The 24,445-nt window shown below is 41.0% G+C and overlaps 1 protein-coding gene across 3 annotated transcripts in view; it reads left to right on the top strand.

Moving 5' to 3' along the window:
• The window catches only part of Brwd1 (bromodomain and WD repeat domain containing 1), a 100,328-nt gene that overhangs the window by 62,816 nt on the left and 13,067 nt on the right, over positions 1 to 24,445 (top strand). For 2 of the 3 annotated variants that reach the window (XM_036203661.1, XM_036203663.1), the window contains exons 23-38: positions 461 to 650; positions 2,984 to 3,109; positions 3,201 to 3,308; positions 3,848 to 3,972; positions 4,729 to 4,811; positions 8,054 to 8,165; positions 9,417 to 9,478; positions 11,680 to 11,835; positions 12,022 to 12,142; positions 13,881 to 14,006; positions 15,654 to 15,726; positions 15,952 to 15,993; positions 17,722 to 17,868; positions 19,119 to 19,271; positions 22,097 to 22,260; positions 23,314 to 23,540. In XM_036203661.1, coding sequence (XP_036059554.1) covers positions 461 to 650; positions 2,984 to 3,109; positions 3,201 to 3,308; positions 3,848 to 3,972; positions 4,729 to 4,811; positions 8,054 to 8,165; positions 9,417 to 9,478; positions 11,680 to 11,835; positions 12,022 to 12,142; positions 13,881 to 14,006; positions 15,654 to 15,726; positions 15,952 to 15,993; positions 17,722 to 17,868; positions 19,119 to 19,271; positions 22,097 to 22,260; positions 23,314 to 23,540 — 2,015 coding nt within the window. The remainder of the gene's footprint in view (positions 1 to 460; positions 651 to 2,983; positions 3,110 to 3,200; positions 3,309 to 3,847; positions 3,973 to 4,728; positions 4,812 to 8,053; positions 8,166 to 9,416; positions 9,479 to 11,679; positions 11,836 to 12,021; positions 12,143 to 13,880; positions 14,007 to 15,653; positions 15,727 to 15,951; positions 15,994 to 17,721; positions 17,869 to 19,118; positions 19,272 to 22,096; positions 22,261 to 23,313; positions 23,541 to 24,445) is intronic. The other variant, XM_036203662.1, reaches the window with a different exon arrangement.

The following is a 24,445-nucleotide window of genomic DNA, read 5'->3' as shown; positions in this document are numbered from 1 at the left end:
TTAGCCAGGGTTGCTGTTAAACAACATTCCATGTGTTTTCCTTCTTCCCATTGTTGGTGAATGAATCTTTTCTCTCCCCCTCCCTCTGTTCCTTCCCCTCCCCCTCTATATGAGTGTTTTCCCTTAATGCATGTCTGTGTATCATGTGTATGTCTATTACCTAAGGAGGCCAGATGGCATTAGATCCCCTGAAACCAAAGTTCCTGACGTTTGTGAGCCACTATGTAGGTGTTGGGAATTGAACCCTCGTCCTGAAGAGCATCTGGTAGAGCTGTTGCTTTAGTACTGGTGAAGACTTCTTTGTCCATCTTTGTTGTGATCTGTGGTCTGTTGGTCTTTGCTGGTAGTGTGAGCAGGATGTTCAAGTTAAACGGGGGCTCATCATCTTCCTCTCTGCATGCTCTCTCTTTATTCCCTTGGTTCTCCTGTGAACTGTTTGCTTACATTATGGTTCTTGCAGTGACGCTTCATCTAGATACTCTGATTGGACAGCTGACACAGGAATCAACTTGCAGCCTCCTTTAAGGATGTCCTGTCGCCGTAGAGTAACCCGTTTCTGCAGTAGTTCAGAGGATGAACTGTCTACAGAGAACATATCTCCTCCAAAAAGAAGGCGGAAAAGAAAGAAAGAAAGCAAGCCTAGAAGGGAGGTAAGAAAAATAAACCTTTAAAAATAATGTGCCTCTACTTTTAGGCAGTGTTGTTTTCCATGTCTAGGTTTGTTTTGTTTCTTTTCTGTTTTTTGTTTGTTTGCATTTCTTGTCTCTCTTGGTGCTGGGATTGAACCCAGGCCCTCAAACTTCACACCGAGGTCAATTCTCTGCACTGATCTTCAGTGAAGCATGTAACGATGCACCAGGTGCCCTCCCTGACTTTGCAGATTTCACCCTCTACAGAGTCTTGCTTGTTAAACTTTACAGTCATTGAACAGTTCTCCATTGCTGCCCTGCTCCAGCCTGGCTCTTGTCTTCCGTTCAACTTTTCTTGTGTTTTATTTTTGTAAGCAGTTGTTTTTAAGGTTTTCCTTTTTTTAAATAATTGTTGATGTTTTGTGTCTATTGCAAAGGAATAAAGAGAAATGTGTTGGAAGAAGTAAGGTTCCCCCTGTTCTGAGGAGTGTTTTAAGGATTTATTTTTTTATTACATATACACTGTTCTGCCTGCATGTGTCCTTGCAGGCCAGAAGAGGGCACCAGATATCATTACAGATGGTTGTGAGCCACCATGTGATGTGGTTGCTGGGAATGGTACTCAGGACCTCTGGAAGAGCAGTCGGTGCTCTTAACCTCTGAGCCATCTCTCCATCCCCTGAGTAGTGTTAATATATAGCTTCAAGCTGAACTTCACTTTGCTACCAGGAATATAAACTTCAGAGTTTGTAGACATCTCCTGCCTCTTGTGTGGTGGTGCTGTTGGTTGTTTTTTGTTTTCATTTTTTTGAGACTGTTTCTCTGTGTAGTCCTGGCTGTCCTAGAACTAACTGTGTAGAGCAGGCTGGCCTCAGACTTAGAGATTCGTTTTCTATCTCTCGAGTGCTGAGATTAAAGGTGTGCACCACCACTGCCTTCTGTCTGCATATTTTCTGTCTTCATGTTTTCTTATGACTATAGTAATGATTTATTTCTTCTTTTGTTTGTGCCTGTTAGGTACTGTCTCTTGCCAGTGTCATTATTAAAAGATGTCGATCTTGGTTTTTGTTTTCTCTTCATGTGTAACACATTCCCTGTCACTTAGGTCACTTAGGTATAAGAATGTGTATTTCTCATTTCATTTCTTTCTTTTTTTTTTTTTTTTTTTCCGAGACAGGGTCTCTCTGTGTAGCTTTGCGCCTGTCCTGCAACTCACTTGGTAGTCCAGGCTGGCCTCGAATTCACAGAGATCCGCCTGGCTCTGCCTCCCGAGTGCTGGGATTAAAGGCGTGCGCCACCAACTCCAGGCTCATTTCTTACTTTGGTGGGTCAGGAATGTAGGTTCTTCCTGAGTCATAGGTACATCCAGGGCATCTCAGGGTTCCATCTTTTTCCCAAGCTTTGTCATGTGGGTCGTCCCCCCCCCCCCCCCCCCAATGGGTTTCTCTGTGTGGCTGTTCTGGAACTCACTCTGAACTCAGAGAACTTGCCCCTGCCTTAAGACTGCTGGTATTAAAGGCATGTACCACCACCGCTCAGCTGGTCATAAAGCTTTAACTCTTTGTCCCATGTGCCTTTTTCTTCAGCTAGCTGCTTTGATCTTCTTACAACATGCTGTCTGACTTTCCCCAGAAACTGTCCAACAGTAAAGCAAGGGAGTACACCTTGATGCCTCTATGGCCCAAGTTTCATGCAGTTGATTCATTGTATTGAGCAGAGTGAGTCACTGAGTCTCAGCTGAGCTCAAGAATAGGAAAGAAGTATGGAGAGCCCGTTTTGTTGAAAAAGCACCAGGCTTGGAAACCTTACAAGAGGAGATGATCTATGGGGCTGGGGATATTGTTCATTTGATTTCTTGTTTACCTGGCGTGCTTGAACCCCTAGTTGTATTTCTAGCACCACCTAGGGCAGGCATGATGTTAGCATGTCTGTAACCCCAGAACTCGGGAGTCACCTGTAGCTATGTACTGAGTTGGAGGCCAATTTGGGATACATAAAACCTATCTCAAAATACTAAAACACAAAAGAAGATTCCTAATTATTATTACAAGGCTGTGTTCTAATTCCGAGTAGAATGTGCGTAGAAGAGCTTGTGCCTAGCAGACCTTTAGTGGAATATAAGGGCATGGGGATGAGGGAGTCCTAGGCTGGCTTTCGGTAGCTCCATGGTGATTTTAGAAGATATAGGTGAGTGTGGAGGATTAGAGCCAGGCACATTTAATAATTTTTAAAAGAGCAATATATTCTGTGTATTGAACCAAACAAAAGGGCTGTGAATGGTAAAGTATTTGTTTTTCAATTAAGCAGCCTATGTTGCCCCTTTCTATCAAAGTTTTCCTGTCTTCTCTTGGCAGAGTTTGCGAAGGGTGACTCCTGCAGAGCTTGCGAACATAGAACGTTTGTATGAGTTTCACCCTCCTGTTTGGATAACTGACACTACACTTCGCAGGTCTCCTTTTGTTCCTCAGATGGGGGATGAGGTGAGAACAGAAACCTTGGAGAGTGTGCGAACGAGTGTGCGAAGTCTTGGTGCTTGGTGGCTCACTAGTGAACAAACACTTACCTTTGCAGGTGATCTACTTTCGTCAGGGTCATGAAGCTTACATTGAAGCTGTCCGAAGAAATAATATTTATGAACTGAACCCTAATAAGGAGCCATGGAGAAAAATGGATCTCAGGGTAGGTCAGCGTTACAGTCTAGTGTGTTGTTACAGTAGAAAGTAGAGGAGACGGATGCATGATTCCATGGGTGAGAGAGTTCATTGCAAGCTTGAGGATCAAAGTTTAGTCCCCATGACCCATATGCTGGGATGAGAGAACCCACTCCTGTACGTACTGCTTTGACCTTTACGTGGGTGCCATGGCACATGCATGTACACAAACACACAATAAATGCAACAAGAAAATGACATTGAAAATATAAGTCAAGAAAATGTGAGATTTTTAACTGGTTATCTTGTGCTGATCCCAAGCCATGCTAAAATTCCTTAGATTTCTAGTGAGTACACTGACTGCTTCTGTGAGCATGTGAGATGTCTACCCTCTGGAGAGTGGGAAGGATGATTGCAGTCAACGGCAAGTTATCTTTGCGTTTCTGGAACTCAGATACGGTGCTGGCTAGCCTAGCAGTAGTACATTGAGAATTACAGTCGTGCTAAATTGAAGTTTTAAAAAGTAAAAATAAAAAAATAAAATTTCTAAATAAATGTCTATTACAGGATCAAGAATTGGTCAAAATAGTTGGAATAAGATACGAGGTTGGACCACCTACACTCTGTTGCCTCAAACTAGCATTTATAGATCCAGCAACTGGCAGACTTACAGATAAATCTTTCTCCATTAGGTATGTATTTTATTATATTTCTGTGGAATTACTTAGGTACAGATTTTTACATTTTGCTGATCAGTAGGCCTTCCCCTGTAGCTTCATCATGCATCTACAGCACTGTGGACAGGTCTGCCAGGAAGCAGTTAGGCAAGGGAGTCTGCTGCTTGGATGTCTTTGCCGATGTTCACACAGGCAGAGAGGATCATGGGAGTGTTCCATGTGCTGATTCAAGCTGAGTGCAAACTGCATTTGTGCTGTCTGGAGACTGAAAAAGAGGACAGGGTCCTCCCTAAACCTGGACCTCACCATTTCATCAGGCTGGCCAGTCAGGGCCCTCTAGGAACCTTTCTGTCTCGGCCTTCCTAGCGTTCGGATTGTAGGCACATGACACACCTAGCTTATGTGTGGACACTGGCAATCAGAACTCAGGCCCTTACGTTACGTTGCCCTGAAAGTACTTTTGCTAACTGAGCCATCTCTAGTCCCCTTTTATCTTCTATAAATAAGATGGCTCAGCTAGAAAGTCGTGAGTTCCACCATGCTGGGCAGAAAGAGACAGCCTTGGTGCTCACTGGTCAGTGAGTCCAGCTTGCTTGGTGAGCCTGCATAGCAGTGATAGCCTGTCAGAAAAGCAGGTAGGTGGCATTTGGGGATGATGACATTCAGGGTTGTCCTCTGCACTCCACCCTTGTGTGCTCGTGGACAGATAGAATGCCTGTGCCTTTTGAGCATCGTTACTTTCAACTGAGGTGACTTTTAATTTTCTTTTAGATATCATGATATGCCAGATGTTATCGATTTTCTTGTGTTGCGTCAATTTTATGATGAAGCAAGACAGAGAAACTGGCAGCCTTGTAAGTCTGTCCTTATTGAATTGTATGTAGTCTTAAAAACCATTGAACTGCTCTTTGTAGCACTTATAATTATGGTTTTACAAACAATTCCTAGAAGCATAAATGACTTTTAAATATATTGGCTTAGTACTTGTGCTAATTAGTACCTATTCCATGTAGACTCTTTAGCCTTACAATATTGCTTCTGCTTATGGTGTGGATGTTTGGAAATCACAGATTTGTGTTTTGTTTTGTTTTGTTTTTAAAGATTTATTTATTGTGTGTACAGTGTTCTGTCTGTAAATATGCCTATAGGCCACAAGAGGGCACCAGATCTCATTACAGATGGTTGTGAGCCACCATGTAGGTGCTGGGAATTGAACTCAGGTCTCTGGAAGAGCAGCCAGTGGTCTTAATCTCTGAGCCATCTTTCCAGCCCCTGAGTGCTGTGATTAAAGCCATGTAGTACCACACTTGGCTGTGTATACTTATACAGGATTTAAAACAGTGTTTCTCAGCCTGTGGGTCTCGACTTCTTTGGGTTTGAATGACCTTTTCACAGGCAACGCATATCAGATACTCACTTTACGATTCTTCTTTTTTTTTTTTAAAGATTTACTTATTATGTATACAGTGTTGGTCCTGCATGTATGCCTACATGCCAGAAGAGGGCACCAGATCTCATTACAGGTGGTTGTGAGCCACCATGTAGGTGCTGAGAATTAAACTCAGGACCTCTGGAAGAGCAGCCAGTCAGTGCTCTTCACCTGTGAGCCATCTCTCCAGCCCCACTTCATGATTCCTAACAGTAGCAAAATTACGGTTAAGAAGTAACAACAAAAATAATTTTATGGTTGGGGTTTAACACAACATGAGGAACTGTTTTAAATGGGCACATCATTAGGAAGGTTGAGAACCACTGATTTAAAACAACTAATGGTTAAAAAATAATTACAGGGCTGGGACTTGGTTATGCATGCTTCTAATCCCATTGCTCTGGAGACAGAGGCAAAGAGATCTCTGAGTTTATGGCCAGACTGGTCTCCAGAGTGAGTTCTTCGACATCCAGACCAACACAGAAACTCTGTCCCAAAAAATATAGGAAAAAAATGTTGTGTGCCACAGTGTTGTTTTACTCCTGCAAAAACAAACTAGAGTTAAGTGACACGTCTTGTTCCTTTGGAAGAGGAACAGAGTTCAATTCTAAGCACCCGTGTCAGACAGCTCATAACTGCCTGCAGTTCCGTCTCCGAGGGATCTGATGCCCTTCTTTCTACTGTGCGTGGGTTGGAGTGCCAGTGCTTCCCACCCATCCCCTTTAAAAAAATGTTAAAAACATGGGCTGGAGAGAGGGCTCAGAGGTAGAGAGCACTGGCTGCTCTTCCAGAGGCCCTGAGTTCAATTCCCAGCAACCACATGGTGGCTCACAACCATCTGTAATGGTATCTGGTGCTCTCCTGTGGCCTGAAGTCACACATGCTGTATACATAGTAAATAAATAAATCTTTTAAAAAAATGTTAAAAACAAGAAGAAATAGAAACATTTGGATGAGCAAGATAGCTGAGTGGATAAAGATGCTCCCACTGTATCATAGCGTGACAGCTAGAGTCCAGTCCCAGGAGAGAGCGACTCCTGGAAATTGTCTTCTGACCCCCACTTGGGACACCCTGCCCCCAACACACATATACAGTAGTAATGAAGATTTAAAAGTCTTTCAAAACTTCTCACGAACTATAGACCCGAAGGCTGTGGAGCCTGCACAGGACCAGACTAGGCCCTCTGCATACAGGAGAGAGTTGTGTAGCTTGGTCTGTTAGAGGGGCCCCTGGCAGTGGGATCAGGATTGATCCCTGGTGTATGAGCTGCCTTTTTGGAGCCCATTACCTATGGTCGGACTCCTTGCTCATCCTTGATGTGGGGGAGAGGGCCTTGGTCCTACCTCAACTGAATGTTCTAGGCTCTGCTGACACACCATGGGAGGCCTTAGCCTTTGGGAGGAGGGGATGGGGGGAGAGGGGGGGAGGATTAAGGGGGATCTGTGGTTGGTATGTAAACTGAAAGAAAAAAATTCTTAAATAAAAAAGAATTATCTGTACATTTTGCTCACTTTTCTGTAAAATTAATAAATTTTATTAAAACAAAAAATCTTTCAAAATTTACTTTATTGTTTTCCTTTGTAATCTAGTGGCTTTGTTTTGCAGTCCATGTGTATGGAGGAAGTTGACTGATCTCATTTTTACACTGTGCCATTATCCTATTATTTATTGTAAAATTATTTTTTGAGACAGGGCCTCACTGTGGCCCTGGCTGGCCTGGAATACTGTAGACCAGGCTGGCCTTGAACTCACAGAACTGTCGGATGGATGGGTGACTTTCTTTGGTGTTGAGAAAATGCTGTGTTATTTTATAGTATGTACAAAGCATAGGTGAAATGGCTAGTATCCACTGAAGTCAAGTCAGATTGCACTGTTGTTGTAGGATACATTTAAATCCTTATAGTCTAGAACCACTACTGCTAGTTAAAATTTTAATATTTAGTAACTGTGTGGGGTTGAGGGGGTCATGCTAAGCCACAGACCCATTCTACCCTTGAACAGATTTGTAGAGGAGCCCTCTGCAAAAGCCCTTTACAAAGATCTGCTTTTTCCTGTTGAATTATTGTAAGATAGTAGAATTGATTAGTGACTATGTTGTTCTTTTAAATAATACATTTTTTAATGCTTTGAAGTATTTTCAGACCTGACATTTAACTTTTTCTTTTAAAATTTATTTTGTGCATTAAGCATGCATATATTGGTGAAAGCATACCGCGAGGCTTATGTGAAGGTCAGAACTTTTGGAAGGCTGGGTTCTTCCTTCTGTCCTAAAGGTCCCTGGAGATTGAACTCAAGCAGGCAGTTAGGCATGGTGGCAAGTGCCATTATCCATTAACCCACTTCCCTGGCCCCAGGCCCTGTTGCTCATGTGTGATCATAAGACTAACCATGGCTGGTATAATTTTTCTGCAAATTTTTTGAATATTTCATACATTTCTCAAGAGTATTTTAGTTGCATACAGTGGAGAACTAGTCCTCCCTCTTCTCACATGTTGGTTGAGCACAGGGCCTTAGGACCCACTGTGATAGACCCATAACCCTGAGGATTTTGAATTTTCTTAAACTTTGTGCTTGACCTCTGTTCTTTGTGTTATGGTATTTCATAGGTAAAAGATATACATAATGTTAGCAAATGCATATCTCAGACTCGATCATTTCTCTTACAGGTGACAGATTTCGATCTATTATTGATGATGCTTGGTGGTTTGGAACTGTATTGAGTCAAGAGCCATATCAACCACAGTATCCTGACAGCCATTTCCAGTGTTACGTTGTTAGGTTTGTATACAGAGAGAAATTGTTTACTGTTTCAGATCACCATCTGACTAACATGATTTAAGTCCAGTGACCTCTATAATGTCTCTGAGACCTGAAACACCTGTTGTTTGCTTCTGTCTAATACTGCTGAGTCACAGCTTAGCATTGATACTGTATCATTAGTGTTTAGAAAAATCTCCACCTCTTTCCCACTAGCTGGCTCTAGGGTAATAGTCTGACAGGCTATCTGTATGTTCTCCCCTCATTCTAAGGACAGGTTGCATAGCAGTTCTGATGTTTTCGTAAGCCTTACAATTTTATTTTGTTCTTTTTAAAAAAATTATTTATTTTTATGTATGTGGGTATTTTGCTGGCATACCTTATACACATGCCTGGTACCCACTTGGAGGCCAGAAGAGGGCATCAGATCCTTTGAAATTTGAGTGGCGGATATGGTGAGCTGCCCTGTGGGAGCTGGGAATTGAACATTTGTCCTCTGACAGTAATCGGTGCCTCTAACCACTGAGTCACCTCATTATCCCCTTGCATAAGCTTTTGCACTTTCTTTTTGTTTTTTGTTCGTTTTCTTATGTTTTTGTGTTTTGAGAGAGGGTCTGTCTATGTTGTCCTACCTATCCTGGAACTTGGGTATTATTAGATCAGACTGCTCCTTGAACTTGAGCTCCGCCTGCCTCTGCCTCCTAAGTGCTGGGATTAAATGTGCGTGCCACCACTGCCTTGCCTTTCTCAATTTCCTCTCCTCTCCTCTCTCCCTTCCTTTCCTTTCCCTTCCTTTCCTTCCCCTCCCTTCCCTCCCCTCCCCTTCTCCCTCCACTCCCTTCCCTTTCCTTCCCCTCCCTTCCCTTTCCTTCCCTTTCCTTCCCCTCCCTTCCCTTTCCTTCCCCTCCCCTCCCCCTTCTCCTTTTCCCTTTTTCCATTTCCTTTCCCTTTCTTTCCTTTCAGCTGAGGATTGAACCCAGGGCCTTGTGCTTGCTAGGCAAGCGCTCTATCGCTGAGCTAAATCCCCAACCCCATCCTTTCTCAGTTTTTTTTTTTTTTGAGACAGGGTTTCTCTGTGTAGCTTTGCGCCTTTCCTGGAATTCACTTGGTAGTCCAGGCTGGCCTCGAACTCACAGAGATCAGCCTGCTTCTGCCTCCCGAGTGCTGGATTAAAGAAGAGATCATATTTCTTTTGTAATTGATGTATTGCTATTCTGTACAGTTTGTTTTTGGGAAAAGTTAACTAGTGCTTCTTGTTTTTCGTTTAAACAGGTGGGACAATACTGAAATTGAAAAACTTAGCCCATGGGACATGGAACCAATTCCTGACAATGGTATATATTTGTCTTAAGTTAAGAAAACATTTGTCTTCCTAGGTTCCTCTCTTGCTTACGTACATAGTAGGGCCTGTTTGTGTTTGTTCATAAATGTCCTGAAGTTACCACAGTCTCAGCTTTGCTAGAACAAAATAGTTTGAGGTCTTCGAGTCCGTATTTATTGTAGGTATCTTAGCAGCTCAGCTCTCACATGACCCACTTTACTTTAATACACAGTCCCCCCCGCCTCCCCATTCTGTCCTGCTCACCCATAAAAGGAGCAGATGTGACTGCCTGTCTCTGTTGTAGTTTGAAAGGCCGTCCCTTTCCCCACACTGGCGGTTTCCCGGAATGGTGGTTTTTCTGCTGCTTGTGCAAGGACCTGGCGTTTCCAGGTTTGCTGATGTTTCCTGTCCTTACGTTTGGTCATATTGAAGGCTGTATTGAATGTTCCTTTCCTGCTCCGCTTCAGGAGCAATGCAGAATAGCTGCTGTTGACATTTTTTCACTACTTTATCATTAATAATTGAATAGCTTAAAAAAGATAGCTGTCTTTCGAAAACCTCACCATTTTAATAGTGAGAGGTCACCAGTAACTGGCTTCCTTTGCTGTTGTTTTGAGTTTAGTAACTTACAGTGGTGTCTACTGGTCAGAAGAGACATTGTGCTGTGTGTAAAGTTGGCAAGAAGTAAGCCATGTCTTCTCTAGCTGATCAGTCTCAAAGGAGAAGCTTAAGGCCAAAGGCTTATCAACTTGTCTAAAGTTGTACATGCTGGAGTTTAGAATTGGATTCCAAATCTGTGGCCAGTCTTCCCCTCCCTCCCCTCCCACTGAATAGTAGCCTAAAAAACATGACATATGCCCTGTCTGTCCTAGAACCTACTATGTATACCAGGCTGGTCTTAAACTCTGAGGTTCCTCCTGCTTCTGTCACCTGAGGGCTGGGATTAAAGGCATACATATCATACCACATCTGATTGGATGGTACTAAGTCTGTGTTTTCTAACTCATACTAATGACAATATTTTGGATTCTCACATTCTGTCTTGTGTCTTTCCTCCTCCACCCCCCAACCAGTCTCTATCCCATTGATGTGCTTCTCAAACCTAAAGGACGTGCTTCTCAGCCCTTTATGCTGCAGGCATTATTTTATCTATTTTTGACTGTGTGTGTGTGTGTGTGTGTGTGTGTGTGTGTGTGTGTGTGTGTATAAAATGATCTTACGTAGCCCAGGCTGGACTAGAAGTTGCTCTGTATTTGTGATGGCCTCTGGCTTCTGACCTCTTGCTTCCCCCAGGAATGCTTGCATTACAGGTGCACACCATCACACCTGGGATTATGAGGTGCTGGGGATAAAACTCAGAGCTTCCTATATGCTGAGCAAACTCTGCCAATTGTGCTGTGCGTGTGGAACACCAACCACCCCCCCCCCCAAATCATGTTTTGAGCTTTTAAAAATCACTTTTTGAACTTTAAATTGTCTGTTGAAATTTGCTTTCAGAAACCTTGTTAGGTTTGTTTGTTTTTTCCATTTTCTTTTTTTAAAAAATTTAAATTTTTTATTTTTTATTTTTTTAATTTCCTGGACAGCCCTGGCTGTGCTGGAACATGCTCCGTAGACCAGACTGGCCTTGAACTCAGATATACCTGCTCTCACCTCCTGAGCATCAGGATTAAAGGTGTGCACCACCACCGCCTGGTTCAGTTTTTGGTTTTGTTTTTTTTTAAAGATTTATTTATTTATTATGTATACAGTGATCTGCCTGCATGTATGCCCACATGGCTGAAAAAGGCAGCGGGTGTCACTATTGATGGTTGTGAGCCACCATGTGGGTGCTGGGAATTGAAACCAGGACCTCTGGAAGAGCAGCCAGTGCTCTTAACTGCTGAGCCATCTCTCTCTCCAGCCCCAGGTTTTTTGTTTTTTCTTAATTGTTTTTAAAAGTAGTACCTGGAACTTTATAGTTTGAAAGAATAGACTGAAGCCATGAAGATGATCTCTGTTCAGACTTTATCAGGATCATAATTTGTTCTTACACCTCAATTCAAGCAATTTTGTAGTCTCAGTGAACAACTTAGAATGTTGAAGAGTTGAGATCTTCTTTTTCCCATAGAGATAGGATCTTTTTTAGTTGAACTTGTGTCTATAGTATACATTACATGTTAGAGGTTAACCCCCCCTTTCCTTCTTTAATTTTTTTCTAAATGAAATTCATAGTTGATCCACCGGAAGAATTGGGAGCAAGTATCTCCGTCACTTCAGATGAGCTAGAGAAATTGCTCTACAGACCAGAAGACGGTGAATGGGGCCAGAAATCAAGAGATGAGGAGTGTGAACGCATCATCAATGGCATAGATCAACTTTTAAACCTCGGTGAGTTTTATTTTTAAGTTTCCCTTAAAGAACTTCAGATGTAATTTAGGTTCCGTTCTTCACTTAGTTCCTCTTGGTTTGTCAAGTTAAATGGAGTGCTCTCTTAGGAATGATTTTCTAGTTAAATACCACCTATAGGTAATGAGCTTACTGTTTCAAAGCTTACAATTTGGTCTTCTCTTACAGATATAGCTGCAGCTTTTGCAGGCCCGGTGGATCTATGTACATATCCAAAGTACTGCACAGTGGTGGCTTATCCAACTGATCTTTACACAATTCGAATGAGACTTGTTAATCGATTTTACAGGTTGGTAGAGCACCCCTTTCAAGATACCATATGGCTTTTAGGCCATAGTAACCAGCATAAGTTAGAGGTGTTTGGTTGGCTAGCAAGGCATAAGGTGACATACCAAGCTGTGTGTGTGTGTGTGTGTGTGTGTGTGTGTGTGTGTGTGTGTGTGTTAGAAATTATGTTAACTAGAAACCTTTTTTTTTTTTTTTGTGACAAATACTTTTTAAATGCATGAGTTACGGAATTTTTTTTTTTTTTTAAGCTTCATTTTTATTTTATTCATGTGTCTGTGTGTAAATGCCTGCATGTGTATCCATGTGTATGCAGGTTTCCTTGGAGGTCAGAAGAGGGAGTTTCATCTTCTGGAGCTGTACTTAAAGGTGGTTGTTTTCAAATATGGATGCTGGAATTGAACTCTAGTCCTATGGAAGAGCAGCAAGTGCTCTTAACTGTTGAACTTTCTCTTTAGTTCAATTACAACTTCATTAATAATCGTGAACTAAAAATTTTAAAAGCTTATAAAACAGTATAACTCATTTTATGATAATGTAGGTAGAGATTTAGGTACACACTGCTGTGTGATATGAAGCCTGTACTGGAAAAAAAGGAAAGTGATCTTGAATTTTCCCCCCTTTTCTTGAAGTTAACTATTAACTGCTACATTTAAAAGTAAATTTCATGAGTTAGTAATTGGATTTGTTCTTCTGAGGAAAGCTTATTTCCCAGGAATATCAACTTTCTGTTGTTGGCATTTAGATCATTGTTACTCTTACAGTCACTTACTAGTAATTATTTTGTTGTTGTTGTTTTTGTTTTTGGTTTTGGTTTTTTGAGACAGGGTTTCTCTGTGTAGCTTTGCGCCTTTTCTGGAACTTGCTTTGGAAACCAGGCTGACCTCGAACTCACAGAGATGCACCTGCCTCTGCCTCCCAAGTGCTGGGATTAAAGGTGTGGGCCACCACCGCCTTTATTTTATTAGTAATTGTTTTTATAGTAATTGATGGTATTTCAGTATTTATAATCCCATTGATGAAATTATTGTTGACCATAATTACTATTCTACAATTACTGTGTATATATCTAATCATATGTGTTTGAATTAGAAACCAATTTGTAATGAAACTGACTCAAAGTTGATACACTACACATTTTTTTAGTGTGTCTGGATTGGGGGATAGGGGTGTGGTCTGTGCTGTTGCACATGTGGAGAATGTCCAGTCCCTTGATACTCAGCCTCTTATAGATCTAGATAAGCTGACTGCCCAGTGAGCTCTTGGGATCTGTATTTATTCCCAGTGCTGGAGTTAAAGGCTCACTTTATTTTCAAATGGGTGTTGTAGACTCTAATCAGGTCTTCATGTCGTACAGCAAGCAAGCAGTTGTTCCTATGGAACCATTTTCCCAGCCCCATTGGTTGAGTTTTAACATCTTCAAAAGGTACTGATAGGAATGGTGGAAGGAAAGGCTGTGTGTGTGTGTGTGTGTGTGTGTGTGTGTGTGTGTGTGTGTGTGTGTGTCGTGAGGAGGGGGCATGGAGAATGATTTAAGTGGTGTATTTAAATTAGTTTCTGCAATTCATTGTCCGTTATAATGTAATGTCTGGCTGAGCTGAGTTGAGAGCATTAGAAGGTGATTTATCACAATCTTTCCCTAGTGTTGACTTGAAGATGTGTCTCTTTCGTTTAATAGACCAACTTGACTAGGTTTTGATTATTTTCATTTTTTTAAGTGCTAAGTTATTTTTCTTTTCAAGGCGGTTGTCTGCTCTGATTTGGGAAGTCCGATATATAGAGCATAATGCAAGGACATTTAATGAACCTGAAAGTGTAATTGCAAGATCAGCTAAAAAAATAACTGACCAGCTTCTGAAATTTATTAAGTAAGTGATCTCATGTGTGGTAGAAAAGTGACTTTTCAACACACTGTGCTTTAATAGTCTCATAGCTTCCCGTTTATATCACTTAAATTCTTCTATCTGATGTTTTACTTGAGGCAACATTTCCTTGTAAACTTGTGTTTCAGTAAAGGAACGTGACCAGTTCAGTTTTAGTTTTTAATACTTCGTTAAGTGTAATGGGTATTTTCCTGCTTGTATGTATGTACACTTACTTGCGTGCCTGGTGCCCATGGAGGCCAGAAAAGGATGTTGGATCTCCGTGCACTAGAGTTACAGATGATAGTTAGCCTCCATGTGGGTGCTGGGAATATAATCCAGATCCTGGGGAAGAGTAGCCAGTACTCTTAACTATGAGCCATCTCTCCACCCCCAACTTTTACATATTTAAAAATTTGAAGTAAGTAAAAAAAAATCTCATGTATGTGAATGTTTCATCTGCATGTATTTATGTGCATCATGTGTATACCTGGTGTCTGAGATCAGCAGAGAGACAACATTGGATCCCTTGGAACTGGAGTCAGAGATGGTTGTGAGCCACTAAGTGGGTGCAGGGATAGCAGCAGTACTCTTAACTGAGGAGCCATCTCTCCAGCAAATTTGAAGTAGTTTATGCTACTCTATGCCTGTTAGAGATTTACTTGGTGTACTCTATGCCTGCTAGAGAGTTACTATGGTGTACATGTAATTCATTATTTTCTGAATGCTGGTCTCTTAATTTTGTAGACTGTTTAGGTTTTCCAGGCATCTTCTAATGACAAGATTGAATTTTAGTCCATTTTGAATTGTACTCTGTGAAAGTCGACATGTATAAATGCTCTGTTTCCTTTCCTTGCAAATTTCTTTGGAATTCCATGAAGGCAGATGTGGGAATTGAGACCTAAGTTCCTCCCTCACAGGCTTTAGAGATGTCATCCTTTGTCTGTGGACAGATAACTCAACTTCATCCTCCTCATGAGAGACTGAATTCCCTTCCCGTGTGTCTGTCTGTACAAATTCATTGAAAGACTCGATTAGTGTAAGGTCCTACTACTCTGAACATGCCTGGTCTCATCTGAAAGACGTTTTGAGGAAACAGTAGTACCATAGTTAGCATCTAGCTAACATGGAGGGATGTGGGTTCTGTCCTACGTCCTTAGGATTTAGATGTGGTTAGCCTCCTCCAGAGATGTTCCCTCTGCCTCGGGAAGCAGTACTCCTGTTTTTGTCTTGTCATTTCTTTCTAGAGCGTCCTGTTAGCAGCTCTCCCTTTGTTTAGTCACTGACACTTAGATGTTCATTTTGTTTTGTTTCTTCTCTGTCTTAAATCTTCTCTTTTCTGGGTATTTGCTATATCAATATTACTGTGGTAATGCCTAGCAAAAGTCATGTTTGTGTTCAGCCTGGAGAGGCCACTTCAGAGTACCATTATTTCTGTATTATCAACTTCACTTTGAACACACTTAAAAATTGTCATTCTAAATTAGAATGTTAAAGTCCATTATTTTCGAAGAGGACTGGTTGCAATCTCATGTCATTTGTAAAGTTGGGTGTGCCTAGGCTGGGGAGGTGTTTGCATTTTAATGTGAAATGAATGCTTGTCAGGAGTAAACTATTCTTCATATGATTAATTGTGAAAATTTTAACTTTTAGGAATCAAGATTGTACAAGTATATCAGAACTATCTAACACATCAGAAAATGATGATCAGAATGCTGATGATTTGGTATGAAGTTTTAACTTTATAATGACACTAATTTCAAATGGTAACTTCAAACTGAGAGTAGAAAACGTAGGTCATCTAATACCGTTTTTTGTGATACATTCCAATTAGCTATGGAAATAGGGTACTTGATGAGAACTTTCATGGTTAAGTGATGTCTCTGGTACGCCTTTTGCTCAGATGATATCTGATGAGAACTCCATAGTAAGGTGCTCTGGTTTATCCTAGGACGATAGTGATCTCCCTAAAACGTCTTCTGGAAGGAAAAGGGTAAGTCGCTCTGCATGGCTACCTGGTTTGTGTGTTCTGTGTTCAAAACCAAATATTCATCTGGATTACAGCTTTTGTCCTTTAAGTTATATGATGATAATGGATATTTATGAGGTGAGTTACTTTGGTTTATAAGAGAAATTGGGAAAAAAAAATCACTAAATTCTGGTTTTGTCAGCAATTGTTTAGTTGAGAGTTGCTGTGGGAACTGAATTATTAGTTTAGATGTAGTAAGATGTGGACCTCCCACAAAGAAGGAAGTAGGGGCATATGTGTTTGTGGGCCCTTTAGGGTATTGGCCAGACTTGTGTGTGGTTCCTTTTTGGGAGGAGTAGAGCACCAAATCCAAGGATTTGCTGTAACTGTAAGGTTGAGCAGCAGTTGCAGCCGTAGTGAGTGAATTCAGCTTGGAGGATAAGGTGTCTGATGGTTTTCCTTTTAATGTGCATTGAATACTTGACAAGAGTATTTAACATATAATTGTATAGTCCAGGTACAGATAGTTAGTTTTGGTAAGAAGGTTTGTTGAAAAGGGGAAGTTTTAAGGAGAAAGGGAGAAGATTGAGAACTTGGCACTTATGTAGTAAATTAATGAGCAGACTATTTGTAACAGAATGGGCGAAATACTGTAACCCGTGCCATTTAAAATTTTACCTAGCTGCTCCTTGAGTTTAACGTTTATTTAAAAAAAAAAAAAAAATCCGGGTGTGGTGGCATACACCTTTTAATCTCAGCATTCAGGTGGCACAGGCAGGCAGATCTCTCTTGAGTTTGAGGACGTCCTGGTTTATGTAGTGACTTCCAGGCCAGCCAGGACTACATAGTAAGACCCTATCTCAAAAAAACAAACAAACAAACAAAAAACCCAGCCAGACAAATTGAATGCTCAATCTTTTGTACAATGATTGTTGTACTCAACATTGAAGAGCTAGACATGCAATTGTCTTGTCTGGTTTGTCATTTTCATGTTGCTTCATTTCCAGCTGAACTGCCAAGTGTTTCCTTATGTCCATTTCTTGGCTGTATCTGTTGTTGCAGATGACATACTTGATTCCACAAGTCAGATGTTGCCATGTGTATGGAGTAGAAGTTTGATAGGCTCCCAGTGAAATTAGGGTCATCCTCTCTCCCTCCCTCCCTCCCTCCCTCCCTCCTTCCCTCCTCCTGTGCATTCTGTTTCAGTTATTTCAAACCAGACCATAGCTTTTATGTCTCTGACTAACCTGTCGTCTTTGTGGTCACATTGGTCTGTATAAGACACCTTGTCCCATGTGACAGCAGTCCTAGGCTCTCACATCTTTGGTTGAGGTGTCGTCATTCCCACCTCCTTTTCAAATGAGTGTGACAGCTGATAATTGTACACAGACGAGAGAGAGAATTGGCAGAATCGCTTGTTAGACATAGTGTGCTGTGCTCATTGGAACACTTTCATATCTAATCTTACTGTAATTTTTCTCATTAATATTAAAGTGTGCTTGATTGCTTTAAGATTTTCATAAAGAAAACTGTGTTTAGAACATCATAAAACATGATTGGATTTTTGTAGCACTCAGCTTTTTCCAGCTAGATAACAAGTTGAAAACAGCCACAACTTCTATGCAATACAGAAAGCAGAAGAGCCCGTTTATTTTATTTAATTTTTTGTAGCCAATATTATAAACCATAGTGTGGATGTGCTCTCTTCTTATTTTCCACCCAGGCTGAAATAACCTACAAGTATATTTTCAGGTCCACAACTGGAGCAAAAGGAGCAGCAGAGCCGCCAGCTGTGTTGAGAGCGACTGGCGGAGGCAGTGCAAGGCCCTGCTTATCTTGATCTTCCAGTGTGAGGACTCTGAGCCCTTCAGACAGCCTGTGGACTTGGTTGAGTACCCAGTAGGTTTCCTTGCATGGAATTTTGACCCCTCTTTTTGTGTGTGAAGAAGAGAGTGGGGTTGCAGATGTAGATTAAACCCAAGAGAGTAAGATAACAGGCTTTATTCATGTTGGTTTGTTGATCTCTCCCACTAGGTTTGAGGTAGACATGGTAACTCACTTAGACATAGTTGCACAGTGTAGGGTGAAATGGGGGTCTGTACATGGGCATCACTGTCTGTAGGCACAACATTAAGAAAATTAATGTCCTGGAACTGGAGAGATGGCTCATAGGTTAAAAGTCTTGGCTGCTCTTAACAGAGGTTTCTGGCACCCACATAGCAGCTCATAGCGATCTGTAACTCCAGTCCCCAGGGATCTCCACAGGCAGCAGACATGCATATGTTGCACATTCTTACGTACAGGCGTACCCACTTATTTTAAACAGTAAAAATCAGGACAGGTGGACAATGATCAAGACCAAGAACCAAAACCACTGCCTGCTACAGCAAGCTTGGGATTACTGAGGACCATAAAGAAGGAAATTAAAATACCCTTGTGTCAGGACCAATATGAATTGACATTTGATGATATGTGTGGGGTGGCAGAGATGGTTAAGAGTGCTCGCACAGGACTGGAATTTGGTTTCCTGCACCGTGTCAGGCAGTTCATAACTAACCTGTCACTCCATAGGGGTTTTGGCCTCTTTGAGCTCTACACTCACATCCTAACACATAAATTAAGATAAAGTAAGCTGGGCAGTGGTGGTGCACACATTTAACAGCACTTGGAAGGCAGAGACCAAGTGGTTTCTGTGAGTTCAAAGCCAGCCTAGTCTACAGAGAGAGTTCCAGGACACAGAGAAACCATGTCTTGAAAAACCAACACCCTCCAACTCCCCCCCCCCCCCCCCCCCCCGAGGGGCAGAGAAAAAGTAAAATCTTCAGTATTTGATACTTTCTACTCTATCTTTTTCCCTGCCTTTCTGGATCTACTTTTAAATACTAATCCTTGGATCCTTTTCCCCTTTTGTTACTTGGAATATTTTAGAGATCTAAGTCCAGATGTTTACTTTAAAAAAAAAAAAATGTGTGTGTTTGGGTATTTTATGTGTGTTCTATTTGGGTGTGTATTTAGTGTACCTTGTTCATACTGCCCAGGGAAACCAGAAGAGGTGTCGAATCCCCTGGGGCTGAGCCATCTCCCAGCTTCTTATGTGTTTACATTTTGAGGACATGAGGTTCACCTGTGAATTGTCATTTTTAAAACAGGATTACCGAGATATTATAGACACTCCAATGGATTTTGGAACAGTAAGGGAGACTCTAGAAGCTGGGAATTATGATAGCCCTGTGGAATTTTGCAAAGACATCCGGTTGATATTTAGCAATGCAAAGGCATATACACCCAACAAAAGATCAAAGGTAATTTTTTTCCATGCTTTAATTTAATAAAGTATGAATGATGTGTGTATTTTTCTACTTGATAGTAGCAGTCAGAACATGTATGATAACTGGATAAACACAAGACCTCTGTGTTGGACAAAGCTGCAACCAAAGCCCGCATAAGAACAATTTTTAATCTTAAAAGTACTCTCATGAGTATGACGTTACATGTGAATATAGTGGTGAAGTTCATAAATTAGACATGGTAAGAGAGTACTTGTATCTACCAGTTAAGTAGCACAGTTACAATAATATAATAAAAGTTACATGAATATTGTTTCAATTGTCAAGAGCTGGCTAGTGTATACAGTATGGATACATAAAGATGATTCATGTCCCAAATGGATTGTTGCAGAAAGGCATGAGATTACATCATGCCTTTCCAAATGGAGTGAATTTCAGAATTGTAGGTGTAGCTTATTTGTGAAAGTGTTCATTAATATAATTGGATTATGGGTAAGTGAGACCCAGGGCACTTCTCTGTAATGCTGAATAGTAATGCTGAAAATTTAGTCTTTATTCATTAGGTATTACATTAGCTTTGGTTGTTGTTGAATTCCCTTTTTTATGTTTAACCTGTTGTCACTGTTAGCATCTTGTTATTTTCAGTTCAAATATGTTACTTAATTTCCAGTGAGAAAACATGAAAATATGATGAATGCTCAAAATGGTCAAATTTCAGACTTCAAGTGACTCAGAGAGTCTTGTTAACTTTCGATGACTGACGTTCTTACTCAGTTTTAAAAGAAAAGAACAAATTTAGAAAATACTAGAAATAGCTATCAAGTTTTCCAAAGACAAAAGCGGCAACAAATTGAATGTTCCTGTGTCTATAGAACAGAAAAACATAGGAGATTCAGAGCTCACAGTCTTTACTTAAGTTTTCTGGGGTATAATTTCCTTTTAATAATCAAATATGACTGATACTCTGCTGCATATATCTTATGCCATTCTGCAACAATCCATTTGGGACATGAATCATCTTTTTGTCCACAGTACCCATACTGTATACACTAGCCAGCTCTTGACAATTAAAACTATATATATATATATATAGGAGCTGAGGATCGAACCCAGGGCCTTGCGCTTACTAGGCAAGCGCTCTGCCACTCAGCTAAATCCCCAACCCTAAACACAAGCCCTTTACTTTTCTTTCTTTCTTTTTTTTTAAGGTTTATTTATTTACTATGTATACAGTGTTCTGCCTGCATGTGTCCTTGTAGTCCAGAAGAGGGCTCCAGATCACATTACAGATGGTTGTGAGCCACCATGTGGTTGCTGGGAATCGAATTCAGGACCTCTGGAAGAGCAGTCGGTGCTCTTAACCTCTGAGCCATCTCTCCAGCCCCAACTTTTATTATATTACTATAACTGTGCTATCTACTAGTAGATGCTCTTACCATGTCTAATTTATGAACGTCACCACTATATTCACATGTAACGTCATACTCATGAGAGCACTTTTAAGATTAAAAATTGTTCTTAAGTGGGCTTTGGTTGCAGCTTTGTTTAACACAGAGGTCTTGTGTTTGTGTACTTGTATATGTACATGAGTATGAAAACCAGAGGACAGCTTTGTGTGTTCTCAGGAGCCAGTCACTTGAAAAAGAACAAGAAATTGAGAGAGTACTGGGGGCTGCTCGCCGGAGAGGGTGCTTGTCAGCAGTCAAGTTCAGCAGCCTGAGTTTGAGTCCCAGAATCCACATAATGAAAGGAGACAACCAGCTCCTATAGGTTGTCTTCTGATTTTTTTTTTAATGTTCAAACATAAATAAATAAATGTAAAATAGGATAATAAAAATTTTGAGACAGGAGTCTCTGACTGGCTTGTAACTTGCTTAGTAGTAGTGTAGGCTTGCTGGGTACTACTAGCCTCAGAGATTCATGTCTGTCTCCCTGGGATTACAAGACAGTTCTACTACATTGCCCCACACCCCTTTTTAAATGTGATTATGGGGCTTGAACTCAGATCCTTATGCTTTCAAAGGATGTACTTTATTGGCTGAGACATTTCTCAGCCTGTTACTAAACTTTGGAATATTAGACCTGTACACTCATTTCTGGATTTATATCCATGGATATAAATCACATAGCTTTGACCAGGTTGATTTTATTTTAATGACTTGATAATTATTGAATTTGTTGGGCTGGGGATTTAACTCAGTTGTGGAGTGCTTACCTAGCATGCATGAAGACCCGGGTTCTGTCACCTTGCTGCCTAAGCCAGGGAGTGGCACTCACTCACCGCCCAGTGCCTCAGAAGTGATGACTGGAGGGCTAGGAATGGAGGGTCGTCTTTGCCTACATAGTGAGTGGCTGGGCTACGGGAAAGTGGAGGATGTGTACCCCTTGTATGGGATGCAAGACATCCTTCTTTTTATATTCATATTTAGATTTAGGTGGTATCCCAGTCAAATAGTAAAATGATTGGTGTTAAAATGCCTTTGTTTCTTTGGTCCAAACACATACTTAAAAGCATTGTTAGAACTAATTTCCAAATTTGCTTAATGAGAAATGCGCTTCGGAACTGGTTAGGACCAATGTTAAAGTGGTGGGGAAAACTCCAAATTTGGTCTCCTGAGAAGATCAGCAGAAGTGTCCCGGGTTGTCGAGTGTGGAGTTGCTCTCTTACACTAGTTGTCTGATAGGTCGGTGGGTGTGGATGTCCCCAGCTCCTGCAGGTGCCACTGACGTGTGGTAGGGTGAGGGAAGAAGGGGTTTATTTATTCCTTCTCTCACAGTGACACGGAGGGACTGCAACAGAGTGACTTTGTGATTCTGGTTTTGTGTTTGCACCCTTGTAGATTTATAGCATGACCTTGAGACTGTCTGCTTTGTTTGAAGAAAAAATGAAGAAAATCTCTTTTGATTTTAAAATTGGTCAAAAATTCAAGGAGAAACTTCGACGAAGCCAAAGATTTAAGCAACGGCAAGGCTGTAATGGAGCTGTTCGTGGAGTGAGTGTGAGGTTCGTGGGCGTGGCGTTGCACGCAATCGACATTTAACTTAAGTTGTATATTGACTCTGTCTATTTCAGTGTCCAGTTATAAAAGTGTAGGTTGAGATAAACCTGGTGTTGATGGTTTTTTCCTCACTCCAGCCCAAAGAATCCTTGTAAAATGCCTTGTATAGCAGGCAGATGAACCAGCAGTATACTTCTCTATTTTTGAGTTCTTGGTGGTGTTTTAATTTTACCTTCATTATTGAAGGTAATTTTTTAAAACATGTTTTGGGGATTTTATTTTTATTTTATGTATGTGGGTATTTGTCTGCATGTAAGTATGTACATCACAAGTGTCTGTTGCCTTTGGAAGCCAGGAAGGTAGTAGATCTCCTGAGATTGGGGTTACAGAGGGTTCTGAAATGCCGTGTTGGTGCTGAGAATCGAACCTTTGTCCTTGGGAAGAGCAGGCAGTGCTCTGGACCACTGATCTCTTTCTACAGCCCAGAAAAACAATTGAGCTGCATAGTGAATTCTTGTCAGGTGAAGACCTGCCACATTAGCTGCTGGTCTTGCTGAACTTCTTCTCTTGTGTGTGTACATTATTTTCCTTTTGCTTTCTTAACCCACCAGCGATTAGGCTTGGAGTTTGTGAGTTTGTATTACTTGGGTGTTTATCCAGTTCTGTGGGTATGAAGTGTAATTTGCCAAATTTGAAAATTTCTAGCCACCGTTTAAATATTTTTTTCTCTGTTCCGTTTTCCTTAACTTCTTTGGGACTTCCAAAATCTCTATGTGAAGAATACTCAGATTTGTCACTTTAAAAATTGCATACTTCGGTGTAAATAGTCTGTTTAATTGGATCATTTCATCATTTATCCACAGACCTGTCAAATTTAGAGTAAGGAAGTACTTACAATAATAATCTATGCTGAATAACATTAAGAGTGAATATTTTATTATTTTGTTTATGTGCATTTTCTCAGGTTAAGAAACAATATGCTTTTATATGGGTATTCTCTGGCAATTTACTTTTATTTTTTATTAATAATTGTTTCTCTTGTTCATACCTTTTACCAGAAATATCAAACAGAAGCAGTCCAAATCTCAGACAAAAGTAATTCCACAGCTGATGTGTCCTCCTTCCCAGTCTACCTCAAGTAGGGCACCTTTGTCTGCAACCCGCAAGACAAGCACTGGTGTCTCCTCAGGCTTCACTTCCGGGGACTCTTCAGATTCAGCAGAGTCATTAGAAAGGATGAGAAGAAATAGACCTGAAGTGCTAAGGAATGGTTCTGAGTTGTCTGGTGAGGAGTTGAATGTGAATTGGCTTTGAGCATCCTAGTGTGCAGCAGCTCTGCTTACTGCTGTGAGTTAGAAACAGCACAGTACACAGCCTTGACACCAAGGAACAGACGGAATTAATGTACTTGAGTGTTGATACGTTTCCGCTAAGATCTGTACTTCATAAAGTGTGTTTTAAATGAGAAGGAAATTAAAGAGTACAGATAGTCATTGAGAGCAGATAGCTCAGTAGTACATTGTCATTCCCTTACACTGTTGCTGTTTTGGTAATGTCCCTGAACAGATGTGGTCCCTTTCTAGCAATGCTCAATGAGTCTGCCTCGCGATGTCTGCATTGCACTGAGTTGTGCGATGAGAGTATATATTACTTACTGCCATAATTAATGTATGGCTTTCCACATTTGTGATCTCAAATATTGCATTTAGTACAACTCATGGTAATGAGAAACACATGCAGTGATTGGGAAGGACGTGGCCTGTGGAGAAGGTCAAGCTGGCACATGTTATAGTTTGTTATTGTCTTAGTCAGGGTTTCTGGTGCTGTGAAGAGACACCATGAGCACAACTCTTACAAGGGTAAACATTTAATTGTGGTGGCTTACAGTTTCAGAGGTTTAGTCCATTGTCATCATGGCAGGAAGCAAGGCAGCATGCAGGCAGACATGGTGCTAAAGAAGGAGCTGAGAGTTCTTACATCTTGACTCACAGGCAATAGGAGTCTGAGACACTAGGTGTGGCTTGAGCATAGGTGTGGCTTGAGCTGCTTCCAACAAGGCCACACTTACACCAACAAAGCTACACCTCCTAATAGTGCCACTCCTTTTGGGGGCCGTTTTCTTTCAAACCACCACAGTTAATGGATACATTTACAGAATAAAGTCTCCATGTATGTAAGAACAGGAAACTA

The sequence above is a fragment of the Onychomys torridus genome, chromosome 12, assembly GCF_903995425.1.
Source record: "Onychomys torridus chromosome 12, mOncTor1.1, whole genome shotgun sequence".
NCBI classification, from domain to species: Eukaryota; Metazoa; Chordata; class Mammalia; order Rodentia; family Cricetidae; genus Onychomys; species Onychomys torridus.
The sequence above is the reverse complement of the archived record's forward strand: the minus strand, read 5'-3'. Positions and strand labels throughout refer to the sequence as shown.